Source organism: Entamoeba histolytica, genomic scaffold, assembly GCF_000208925.1.
Source record: "Entamoeba histolytica HM-1:IMSS scf_1104750519139 genomic scaffold, whole genome shotgun sequence".
Lineage (NCBI taxonomy): Eukaryota > Evosea > Mastigamoebida > Endamoebidae > Entamoeba > Entamoeba histolytica.
The window spans coordinates 38135-50687 of NW_001914945.1; the positions used below are offsets into that span (position 1 = coordinate 38135).

The 12553-nt window shown below is 26.4% G+C and overlaps 8 protein-coding genes across 8 annotated transcripts in view; 5 read left to right on the forward strand and 3 right to left on the reverse strand.

The window, feature by feature from the left end:
- Window positions 1–813: 813 nt before the first annotated feature.
- Window positions 814–1263, forward strand: EHI_188920 (uncharacterized protein; the record flags this gene model as incomplete). Its single annotated transcript, XM_651575.2, has 1 exon — window positions 814–1263. One exon carries the CDS (start codon window positions 814–816, stop codon window positions 1261–1263), a length of 450 nt encoding a protein of 149 aa, XP_656667.2.
- Window positions 1264–1400: 137 nt separating this feature from the next.
- EHI_188930 (PH-protein kinase domain containing protein) lies at window positions 1401–2702 on the forward strand (the record flags this gene model as incomplete). The annotated part of the gene is made up of 1 exon (XM_651576.1): window positions 1401–2702. The coding sequence occupies one exon, from the start codon at window positions 1401–1403 to the stop codon at window positions 2700–2702; it is 1302 nt and encodes a 433-aa protein (XP_656668.1).
- Window positions 2703–2949: 247 nt separating this feature from the next.
- EHI_188940 (60S ribosomal protein L32, putative) lies at window positions 2950–3354 on the reverse strand (the record flags this gene model as incomplete). Its single annotated transcript, XM_651577.1, has 1 exon — window positions 2950–3354. One exon carries the CDS (start codon window positions 3352–3354, stop codon window positions 2950–2952), a length of 405 nt encoding a protein of 134 aa, XP_656669.1.
- Window positions 3355–3571: 217 nt separating this feature from the next.
- EHI_188950 (PH domain containing protein) lies at window positions 3572–5282 on the forward strand (the record flags this gene model as incomplete). The annotated part of the gene is made up of 2 exons (XM_651578.1): window positions 3572–5010; window positions 5060–5282. The coding sequence occupies 2 exons, from the start codon at window positions 3572–3574 to the stop codon at window positions 5280–5282; spliced, it is 1662 nt and encodes a 553-aa protein (XP_656670.1).
- Window positions 5283–5735: 453 nt separating this feature from the next.
- Window positions 5736–6239, forward strand: EHI_188960 (histone H2A, putative; the record flags this gene model as incomplete). The annotated part of the gene is made up of 1 exon (XM_648876.2): window positions 5736–6239. The coding sequence occupies one exon, from the start codon at window positions 5736–5738 to the stop codon at window positions 6213–6215; it is 480 nt and encodes a 159-aa protein (XP_653968.1). The 3' UTR covers window positions 6216–6239.
- A 135-nt stretch (window positions 6240–6374) lies between these two features.
- Window positions 6375–9703, reverse strand: EHI_188970 (uncharacterized protein; the record flags this gene model as incomplete). The annotated part of the gene is made up of 4 exons (XM_648877.2): window positions 6375–6520; window positions 6604–8777; window positions 8827–9396; window positions 9462–9703. The coding sequence occupies 4 exons, from the start codon at window positions 9701–9703 to the stop codon at window positions 6375–6377; spliced, it is 3132 nt and encodes a 1043-aa protein (XP_653969.2).
- A 446-nt stretch (window positions 9704–10149) lies between these two features.
- EHI_188980 (uncharacterized protein) lies at window positions 10150–11598 on the forward strand (the record flags this gene model as incomplete). The annotated part of the gene is made up of 1 exon (XM_648878.1): window positions 10150–11598. The coding sequence occupies one exon, from the start codon at window positions 10150–10152 to the stop codon at window positions 11596–11598; it is 1449 nt and encodes a 482-aa protein (XP_653970.1).
- A 454-nt stretch (window positions 11599–12052) lies between these two features.
- EHI_188990 (uncharacterized protein) overlaps window positions 12053–12553 on the reverse strand; it is a gene marked incomplete at both ends in the record, with an annotated part of 4454 nt that continues 3953 nt past the window's right edge. Inside the window, 3 exons of the mRNA XM_648863.2 lie at window positions 12053–12059; window positions 12131–12190; window positions 12250–12513. Coding sequence (XP_653955.2) covers window positions 12053–12059; window positions 12131–12190; window positions 12250–12513 — 331 coding nt within the window. The remainder of the gene's footprint in view (window positions 12060–12130; window positions 12191–12249; window positions 12514–12553) is intronic.

The window sequence follows — 12553 nt, forward strand, 5'->3', positions numbered from 1 at the left end:
TTATTTCTTTTAATGCAATTTGGTGCTATTGGGCTATCTATTAAAATGAATATATTTACTATGTGTTGTTGTTTTGTGTTTGGTATTAATTATTTATTACTATATGCTGCCTTTACACACAGTGATATTGGTAAGTCAATATCAATTATTTCATTTGTTGATGGAATAGGGGGTATAATTACATTAATAATACTTTTAATTCTTTCTTACTTGCCTTGTGCAAAAATTAATTATAAAATTTTTGGTATTTTTACATTAGCCACAAATTTTATATTAACTAGTATATGTACTATCTCATCTTCCATTAATATGTTGAGTCCAATTATTAACAAAACATATCTTTATCTTATTGTAGAAATATTCAATTCAAGTCTTCCACCATCAAATTTTTTTGTCTTTTTTAATTTGAGTTATTCATTATCATCCCAACACACAACCTTTTATATCACTGGATGCTCATTTGGAACATTTTTAGCTTGTATATTAGGGTATGCAGAAATATCTGAGTTTGTTGCTTTTTCTATTGTAACTTTATTTTCATTAGTTGGACTGATACTTGTTATTATATTATTTATATTTACACCTCAAATATATGATTTTCTTAAATGTCAAGAAAGAATATTATATCAAGAAGAGTATATTAGTCTTGATGATCCATTACCAAAATATAATGTTGTAAGAATATTTAAAACTACTATAAAAGAGATGAAACACTCATTAATAACAATATTTTGTTGTTACTATATTGCCATTTATCTTGTTCCTCGTTTTATAAATCCAGTTCAACGTTACTTTAATTGTTATAATGATAATATGGATTATGATGAGAATAATTATTATTATCAACTCATTCAATTAGTAGGTTTATTGTATTATGCTGGTGATGTTATTGGAAGATTTGTTGAAATATTTGCAAAACCACATATTAAAGTAGTATTAGTATCAAGTGTTATTAATGTTTTGATAACAACAATAACTATCTTACCGGTTTATTTTTGTACAGCAGGGAATATTTCACATGCAACTGTAGCTGAAAAAGTTATGTTAGGCTATGCACCTTTATTGGGATTGGTTAATGGATTTATTGTTTCATGTGCTATCGAATATTCAATTTCTCAAGTTGAACCACGTTTGGCTGTGGCTGTAGTTTTACTTTTTTTATATCTTGGAATATTTGCAGGAGATATAAGTCAATTATTAACATCAGGATTAGATTTATATCTTTCATCATCTCAAAAAGATTGTTCTCCAACTTTTGTCTAATTAACGAAATTATTAATTACTTTGAATATTTTATTTCTTAAAATTCTTGATAAAATAATTTCAATATTTATTTTTAATTTTCTTGGATTTTTTTTTAATCATCTTTGAACTTTTTTTTCAGTTCTTTAAAACATAATATGGAAGAGAAAACACAAGGATGGCTTATGAAAGAAGGTGGAAGTTGGAAATCTTGGAAAAAAAGATATTTTGTATTAGACAATGATACATTATATTATTATAAAGAACAAGATAAAAAGACATTAATGGGTACAATGAATTTATCTCTTGCTACACATATCACAGCAGTTGATAATTATCATAAGAAATATGAAAATATAATTCGTATTTGTACACCATCAAGAACATTTCATTTAAGTGCAGCAAATGAAGAAGAACGACTAGCATGGTTAACGTCTATTATTTGTCATTCAGAGAAAACAAATATATGTAAACCAAGAATAAGTAGTGTACCAGTAACACAAAAAGATTTTGATGTTAAGTGTTTATTAGGTAAAGGAGCTTATGGAAAAGTATTTTTAGTTGAAATGATTTCTACTCATGAAATATTTGCAATGAAAACTATTGAAAAAAAACAAATTATTGAATATGAAGAAATTGAACATACTATGTCTGAAAGACGTATCCTCTCTAAATTACATCATCCTTTCTTAGTAAATTTATATTATTCATTCCAAACACCAACTCATTTATTTTATATTATTGATTATTGTCCTGGAGGTGAATTTTATTATTATTTACAAAAGAATGGAAAAGTAAGTGAAGAAGATGCTAAATTTTATGCAGCTCAAATTTTACTTGCAATAGAACATCTTCATTCATCAAATATTGTTTATCGTGATATTAAACCAGAAAATATTTTAATTGGTGCTGATGGTTATCTTCGTTTAACTGATTTTGGACTTTCTAAAGAAAATGTTACAAAAGAAAATACTACAAGTACTTTTTGTGGTACACCAGAATATCTCGCCCCAGAAGTTGTTGTTGGTAAAGATTATTCAGAACCTGTAGATTGGTGGGGATTTGGTATTTTAATTTATGAAATGATTCATGGACATGCTCCATTTACTTCAGAAGATATTCAACAATTATTCCAAAAGATTATTCATGACCCTGTCTCTTTTCCAAGTGCTTCTTATCCATCAGCAGATTGTAAAGAATGTATTGTTATGTTATTAGAAAAAGATCCAGAAAAACGTTTAACAGACCCAAATCGTATTAAATCACATTGTTGGTTTAAAGGATTTGATTGGGAAGGATTATTCCAAAAGAAATTATCTCCTCCTTTTGTTCCTGTTTTAAAAGATAAAACTGATACTTCTAATTTTAATGAAGATATTATTAATGAAACAGCTAAAATTGATGAAGGAGAAGTTGTTGATTCTAAAGATTATTTCAATGATTTTACTTATTGCAAATAAGTACTATTACTAACTTTACTTCTTTTCAATCATTATTTCAATTAATTTTATTTTTTATTATTTTTTGTTAAAATTATTTAAAATTCTTTTTTTTTCTTTCTTAAAAATTGTTTAATTTGAATTTTATCTCTTTATTTTTGTTATTCTTAAATTGTTATTCTCTTATTAAAAACAAATTATAAAAACAATTTTTATTTTAAGATAATGTTATAAAAAGAATTAAATAAGAAAAAAATTCACGATCAATTTATTGGGAGACTTCTTGTTTCTTAATTCTAGCTTCAGCATTAAGAACTCTAATATTAAGAATCTTAGCTCTTTGGATAATTTCTTGTCTCTTTTTAGCAGAAACAGCATGTGAAATTTCAGCAGCATACTTTCTGTTTTGCATCATAATCATTTCAAGATCAGTTGTATTACGAACTGGGAATTTATAAAGTCCACATGGAAGCATATTTCTAGTTGCTTTAGCACTTCCATATCCAATCTTTGGAAGAAGATTAGTTCCCTTGAATTTTCTTCTTAATCTATTATCAATACCTCTTGGAACTCTCCAGGATGCTTTAACACGGAGGAATCTGTTAGAATCAAATCTCTTAAAGTGTCCTGTATATTTCTTGACAATCTTTGGTTTTGTGACTGGTCCAACCATCTGCAACACAGATTGACTTCTTTCAACCCTAGTTCTTAATTTTCCTAAAAGTTTTAGTTTTTTTCTATTTTCTTTTTAAAAAAATATTTTTTTTTATTTTTTTCTGTTTTTTCTTTTTTTTCATATTTGTTATATATAACATCTATTAAATAAAAAATCAATAATTGATTGAGTTAGAAAACAAAAAAAAAGAAACTTGAAAAATGGAAGATTAAATATGCAGAATGTTAGTGTTGCTCAACTTATGCCATGTGAATATGAATCATGGGGAACAAAAGAAGGTGGTGGATATAAAAATTGGAAAAAAAGATACTTTGTTTTAAAAGATAAAAAATTATGGTATTTTGATAATAAAGATTCAGTAAGTGCAAAAGGATGTATTGAGTTAAATGTTGATGCACATGTAGAAGATGCGTCTGATGAGTTTAAAGGAAAGTGTGTATTAGCAATTAATTCAAAAGATAAAAAAGGAGATAGGAGATATCTCATTGAGGTTGATAACCCATCAACACTTATTGATTTTATTAAACATATCGAAAACTCAATTCATCCTGAAAGTACTAAAAAGTCTTATCTTGATTCATTAAAAACAAAGGGTATACCTGAAAGTATTATGTCGCCTAAAATTCAAACACCAATGGCATCTTCTCCATCATCAAATAATAATGACGACCTTCTTATTAAACCAAAGAAAGTACCATTAGGAATGAATCCTCTGCAAATGGCAATGGCTGGAGAAATGAAAAAAACTATTGGAGCACCAGATGCTTCTGTTCCTATTAGTTATTTATCTAATAGTCCTAATTCATCAAGTAATCAACTGCCACCAGTACCACCAGTAAATCCAGGAAGAAAAGCTCTTTCACAAAAAACAAATCCATTAGTAGAAGAGAACAGAGAAAAACAACAAGCATTATTGAGAGAAGGAGATTCTGATGTTATTTATGTAAATAGACAATTACCAAGTTATCTTGGAAGAAATAATATAAATCCAACGAGAGAATATTTTACATTTTTAACAGGTGATAAATCAAAAGTATTAGATTATTGGATCTCATCTGTCCCTTCACAAATTAAACTTGAAAAGAATAAAACAATAAACTATGTAATGTCTGTTGCAAGTGACTGTGATTATGTGACTTATAAAGTGAGTGGTCCACAAGAAAATATGGGACTAGGAATTGCTGATTTCTTTAGTCTTGTAGAATCTGCTTCTGATGGAATTGACAAAATGAATTTGTATGGAAGTAAAATATGTCCAGAACGTATTGGGTCTTATATTCAACTTTGCTCTTCTGAAAATGCAATTGAAGGGGGGTATATTTTCTGTGGAGATTTATTATCTTCTGAAGCATTTAACATGATTGATTCTGGAAATGCATTAATTGTATTAAACCAATTTGAAAAAGAATGTAGTAATATTAAAATTATTACTTCAGTTGAAAAAGATATGAGTTCAGTTGAACCTCAATTTACTCGTTTTACATTTGATATTTATGGTAAGAATACTGCCTCTAAAATTGAAGTTATTAAATCTGTATTAACAAAGTTTGGTTGTGGTGATAAAGGTGATCAGTTAATGGCAGTTTTCCAGTCTTTTGATAGTGATTGTTCATTGTCTGTATCTTTACTTTTAACGCCAAATGATTTAGCACAGTTTGTTTTTCATATAACTTTTATTATAAGTAATGAATTTACCAAATAGAATATCTATAATTATTAACAATCCAAAAGCTGTCCAAGTAAGTGTCTTCTTAGGATTAGATGAAAATAAAAATCTTCAAATTCATAATGAATTAGTTTCTTTATATGGACCACCAAAAGCAGTTGAATGTGTGTTAATAATGGATGGTTTCAAAATGGGAATTTATAAACAAAAACTATTGGTGAATGTGATTTATGATATTGGTTGTGAAAGTTCAGAATAAAGAAATTTCATTTTTCAAATCACAAATTTTTGTTTTTTATTTTTTAACTAAAAAGAGAAGTCTATTTATAGAACCAGTACTATAGTTTTATATTAATATTATTTATTATATTAACAAAAAAAAAGGGTTTCCAGAAAAGAGAAAAAAAAAGAAAAAGAAGTGAACAAAAATTCAAGTTGTCTTCGTTATTCTTGTAAAAATAATAATAAATGAATAATACATGATGAAAATGTCACGATAAATAAGTACATCTATATACTGAAAAAGTAAGAATGAATAAATTTATGAAGATAATATAATTTCAGAATATAATTAAAACATGATATAGACAAGAAAAAGAATGAAGATTCTTTTTAATGATTTTCTGTAAAAAGAGAAAAATAGGAAAACCTAATTGGGGATATTTAAGATGACAATAAGATCTTAAGTGATCAAAACTGTATTTTAAATACAATGGACGCTACCAAAGAAAAAGAAGTTACTCCCGTCGTTGAAAAGAAAGCTACTGAAAAAAAATCAGTAGAAAAGAAACCAAAGAAAGTTACTGAAAAGAAAGTAAAATCACGTGATGATGAAGGAAGAAAAAATACTCTTTCTAAGAAATCAGGTTTACAATTCCCAGTTGCTCGTATTCATGCTGCTCTTAAAAAAGGAAGATATGGAGAACATATTAATAAAATGGCATCAGTTTATTTAACAGCTGTTATTGAATATCTTGTTGCAGAAGTTTTAGAACTTGCAGGTGGACAAGCAAAAGATTTCCATAAAACAAGAATTACTCCAAGACATATTCAACTTGCAGTTCGATCAGATCTTGAATTAAATGATCTTCTTAAAGATGTTACTATTTCATATGGTGGAGTATTCCCTAATGTTCCTACTGCTGTTAATTCAAAAGGAAAGAAGAAACCAGCTCAATCTCAAGTAGTTTAAGGAGGAATATTTTTAAACTTGGTTGTTGTTTTTCTTCATAGAATTTAGTTTCTTTATTTTAAAGTTATAATTAAATATCATTTTAACTATTTTAATAAGTCAATTGAATTAAAAGAATTTGAAATAAATCAATTTGTTTATTTTTATTATCAATTTGTATTATTTATAATGAACGAAATCATGAATCATATCGTTTAATGTTTGTGATTTAGCTTCTAAACATTCATAAATTAATTGTCTAAATGCTTCTTTTGCTTCATCATCTTTTTTATCAAACATAAAAGTATCTCTCATATATTCAATATCTTTTTCATGTTGTAATTCTGGTATGCCGTAGCAAGCATTAATCTAAATAAGTAAATAAATAAAGACCCTTGTTTTCTAATACATGCAAATGCTCTAAGACAAAGATCTTCAAATATTCCAAATTGAGTTGATCCTTTACCACCCATAACATGTGCAAAATGTTGAGTAAATTTAAATGGTGTTCTTTCTCTTTTAACTCCAAATTTTGATTTAAAATGTCCAAGAAAATGTCCAAAATCAATATGAAAGAATCTACCATCTCTACGAATCATTACATTATCACTATGTCTATCTCCAACTCCTAAAATATATGTTGCTACACAATATCCTGCACATGAATAAGTAAAATTCTCTACAGCTTGTTCAAATGTAACTTTACTCTCTTTCCTTGAACATTGTTTCTTTAACCATTTAGTTAATAAATCTTCTTTACAAACTCTTAATGTACCTTGACCACCTTCATCTGCAATAATTTTTCCATATGTTTCAGAGTCTTGAACTAATTCTAACATTCCTATTTCATTTCCTGTAGCAGTACAATGGTATGGTAACATTCTTAAATCTAATCCTGCTGATTTCCAAATATTATTCATTAATTGAAGCATTTGTAAAGTCAAAACATCTTGTCTAAGATCATCACCAACTTTTTGTATAACCATAATATTATCTCCTAATGGATCTACATTTTCTAATACCAACATAAGTGGTTTCTTTTTACTACTAAATACATTTCCAGTATTTGGAATTGGTTTTTTTATTCTAAATCGTGAATCTAATGGTAATGACATTTCTTCAGGATATTTTAATTTTGCCAATGAATCTTTAAGTAATTGTTTTTGTTCTTCTTTTGTTTCTAATTGTTTTACTTTATTAGCAATAACAACTAACTGATTTTGAAATGTTACTTCATTATATAGTTCAGTTCTATAATCTTCACATCCATTTAAAAATGCCTCTAATAATACTCCATATCGTTCAGTTACTCTATTATCATGCATTTCAGCTTTTAAAAACCAAAAGAATTGATGTCCAATAATATTTTTATTTCTTAATGCTCTTCTAAGTAAAAAATATGCTAAATTACTTTGATGGTGTAATTCAAATTTTAATGCTTGAACAAGTTGTGGAAGAAAATTAACTAATTCATAATCTTTCATTGCATCTAAACATTTTAAAGCAAATAACCTTACTTGTTCATCTGGAAATCTAAAGTCTAATAATTCTAATGCATGTGTTGGTTCAAGTAATGGCCATTTATTTAATAATCTATGTAATTCTAATACTTCACTTTGTTGAGTAAAATCAACAGCAGAAACTAACCTCGCTAATGACCCAGGTTTTGTTTTTTCAACTAAATACCTATACTTCCATAATAATCTACAATTTTCTTGACTAAGTACTGTTAATGGATCAGCTTCAACAGCTTCTTTAAATCTTTTAGTATCACTTACTTCTAGTTTTTGTGATGTATTTATTGGAACATTCATTTCTTCTTCAGTTCCAATAAAAGTATCCATTTTAATTGGTTTATCAAATTCAATAACACAATAATGTAATTTACATGTTTCAGGTGATGTGTTTTCACAACACATCATAATAGGATTTGGTTCAGTTCTTTCCCACATTCCAACTTTAAATAATCCTTTCATAAAATATTTATGGTGATCAACTAATTTACAATTAATAGTTGCTAAACAAATGTCTTTTTTATTAATTTCATTAATACTAATACCAACAGGTAACTCAGTCATATATAATGAAATTGTCATTTTTGTTTCTTTAGGAAGAGAAGATAACAGCGTTTCAAAACTAACATTAAATGGTTCTTTTAATATTAATTTTCCATCATTGACTTGAAAAACATTAGTATATTTTTCTTTTTCTAAACAACGAATACCGTAATGTAAAGATAATACAAAATATGCTCTAAATGAAGTAATTGAAATAGTTTCTTTTTTATCTTCTTTTTTAATAGTTTTTAAATATTTAATATTTTCAATTGAAATAATTTGAATAGAAAATTGAATTTGAGCAACACGTTGAGATAAGTCATTTGTATTTTTTTGTAATTTATTCCAATAATCATTTCCCACAAAAGTATTAAATTGTTTTACAAATAATATTTTTTCTTTATCAAACATATACTGATACATATTTTTTCTATTGAACAATACGACATCAATATTTTGATTTAGTCTAACACATTTTCTAATATAATCAAAATCACTAAGAATATATTCTATTTTATCATTATTACTATATAGTAAATTATTTATTTATTTATTATTTATTTTATAAAACAAACTATGGTATTAAAAACTCATTTGAACCTCTAACTTTTAATACAAAATCTGATGGTTTCGAATTTTTATCGAATATTTTTGGTTTCATAGTATATAACTTAGTAAATAAATTATTAATAACTTTTGCAATTGTATCTGTAGGTTTTTGAACAATAGTTTTCATTGACATGTCAACTCCATATCTTCCATTAATTTTTAATTCTATACAACTTGTTGGAATCGGTGGTTCAGATTCAACATAAACATATTCATTTTCTTCATAAATCTTTTTTGCGTCTTGTTGTGATTGAATGTCATTACCAAATTTATCAATAACATCACTTTCAAATAGAACTATTTTTTCTTGAAGAATACGTGCTAAAGTTGCTCTAAAATCACGACATTCATCTGTGTTTGCTTTTAATACTAAAAGAAATTCATTTCCAATACAATCAAATGTTATTTTATTTGATTCAAGAAAATTAAGAAAAATATTAATTGGTTTATAATTAGTACATTGTTCAACCTTAACTAATGTGAATGTTGGCCAATACCCATATGAACTACAATATATACAAAATTTAGATTCAAAGCTGAACGGTTAGATATTTATTCATAATGTATATCTCCTTATACATTCAATAGAAATTAAACAAACAAAGGTTCTGAACATCTGTCAAAATAATATGGTTGATGGTTTAAACAAAAATAATATTTTTCTGTTGTTTTCTTTGGGTCATAATAAAAATTTATTATTTGTTGTGGTGTGTTTATTGGTGTAAATGTTTTTCCTTCATTTTCTACAATTACTCGAATAGCAGGAATGTTTTTCATTAGTAAAGACGTAGTCCCAGTAACTCTTGGAACTGAAAATGTTGTTCTTGTCAAACGACTACGCATATTGAATTAATGGAGTTTTATTATTCAAAAACTACCTTTTAATAAAAAAAAAAAAAAAAAAAGAATCATTGAAAATTATTCTTATTAAAAATATGGAAAATTCATTAGATTTTTTAATTCTATTCTTCTTATTTAAAAATTTATGAAAATTGAATTTTGAAAAATTCGTTACGATTTTCTTGTTATTTGTATTACAACAAAATCTCTTAGTAAAGACTTTTATTGTACTTTCAGAATATTTTAAGGATAAAAGTTTATATGTTTTACTAATCAATTATTATTGAAGATATTTTTATTGGTTGATCTTTTTTTAGGTTTAGTAATGTTTTTATTTTAAAAAAATATTTTTCTTGTATTGGTGTGTTATTAATAACATTATAATAATAAAAAACATTTTTTTTTGAATTAAAAAATGGAACTTTAAAAAACCAATTTGTGTTATTTTAATGGATTTATTTGAATCTTCAAAGATTCCTTTAGTTATATTATGGATTATTCTTATTGTAATTGAAATTGGAATATTTGCAGTTTCTATGACTTCTTACTTCATACTAAAAGATCAAGTTCAAAAATTATCAGAGTATGAAACTGTATTTATTAGATATCCATCTATTTATGTCTTACCAACAATTCAAGAGTCAATTCCTTATCAAACAAATTCTTTCCCATATTGCCCCTCTTCTTTCGAAGCACCACTAGCTTTTATGTCAATGAGTTTATTACATTTTATGCATTTAAAAGGAAAGTATTATTATAAAGATAATGATAAAACATTCCTTAATGGAAACGATTATTCATTTGATTGCCACTCATTTATGAAACAAGTAGAAAAATATTGTACTTCTCCTGAAAGAAATAATACAAATCAATGCAAAGAATATCTTCGAGAACCTACAAGTAGTATTGGTCCATTAATACAATACATGCTTTGTGAAAGTTCTTCGGAATGTCCCCCTGATGTTATTGAATCTCATAAACTATTTCTTAAATTCCTTCACCAAAATAAAACACTAACTGGAGTCGAAGTATCTGGCAGAATGGGAATAAATGCCACTCTACTTGTAAGTGAAGCAAAGAGATTTATGACCATTTATCATCAACCAGTATTATTGACGTTTGATGACTTTGTTGATCGTACTATCATTTCTTCTTCTCTAAGAAAAGATAATGATCATTCTATTCAATGTGCTTACAATGTTACCCAAAAGTGTTATTACCAAGATACTCCAATTAGAACGTTTGATGGATATTATCATGATTCTAATATCCTTTATTCAACTGGTAAGTTAAAGAGTGTTGTTGTTGTTGGATGGGATGACAATTATCCTATCCCAAGAACAAATGATAAAGGTGCATTATTTGTCCGAGATGAAGGTGCTACGACAGGACATAGTTTAGAATATTATGTTGATGATATTCAATCATCAGGTAATGTACTTAATGCAAACGATGACTTTGAGAGATGTGGTAACATTCATTCATTCCTTCATTGGAATGATACTAGTCCATTACATTTAAATAAAACAAATTATTTGAAGTATATGTATGAATATCCTGAAGGTATTAATGAAAATACATATAATACTTTTACTTATTATATTACTAATAGGACTAGCAGAAACCGTGAAGGATTAATGTCTATTAATATGAAAGCAGTTAATGATAAAACTACTATTTATTTCCAAATGAATGGAGTTACTGATTCCTTAATGGAACAAGCTTTTTATGAGGAAGTAGATGACTCAACAAAGCATAATTGTGGTTATTATGCAATTGGATATAATACAATTCAACGCTATTTTACCTCTCATTATGACACACAAACAAACCCTGTTGGGTTTTCATTTATTCATCTCAAATGGCCTGATTCTTCATGTGAACTTATAAGAGAATAAACTGATTTTATTATTAACAACTTTAGTTTTGTTTTCATATATCTTTTTACACAATGAAAAAATATTTAATTAGTCTTTCATTATATTCACCAAAAAACTTTCTCTCAAAACAGACTTTTTTCAATAATTGTGTCTTACATATCAATTGCATTATTAACTATAAAACATAAAATAATAACAGTTTTGTGATTATATGATAAATAAAAGAATAAAATGAACAAAAGTTGCATGAAAAAGAAACAAAAAATAGAAGGTTTGAAAAAGAGTATAACAAATTAGGTTGTTGTAGACAGGAAATAATGAAAAAAAAGATGATATACAAAGTCAAAATAGTCTTGTTAAGTTAGGAAATAGACTTAAAAACATTTTTGGTAAAAATGGAATATAAACAACATATTGTATAAATTGATAAATTACAAATGAAATTGTTTAGAACAGTTCTATTCCAGCATTATTAACCACTATAAATAAATCATATCCTTTGCCGTTTGTTGAAAACTTCTTTTCCAATCCTTTCTTAGGAATGGCAAACATAATAAATCCGCAACTCTTACAAGAATATATCTTTGCACTTTTACCAGAAGATGGTAGTCTAATTAGGTGAATATTTTAATTAAGCAAATAAAATACAAAAAAAAAGAATAAACAAACACATTCATAACGTTCAAAAGATTCTTCATTCCCACAACATTCTTTTGTTTTACTCCAACCCATTTCATAAATATTGCATCATACGATGATTTTTCTTTCATTGTTTCTAAAAAGATTCTACACCCATTATGACGATTAGGACAACATTCTTTACCATCTGCTTCACATCTACAATTTCTAACTAATTCTTCATCAATGGGTTGGGTTAAAACTATATCAACAATTCCACATAAACAATGGAAATGTCTTAATTTATCATTACCACTGAAAATTGATGGAATTGGATTCTTTTCAAAATACTTTA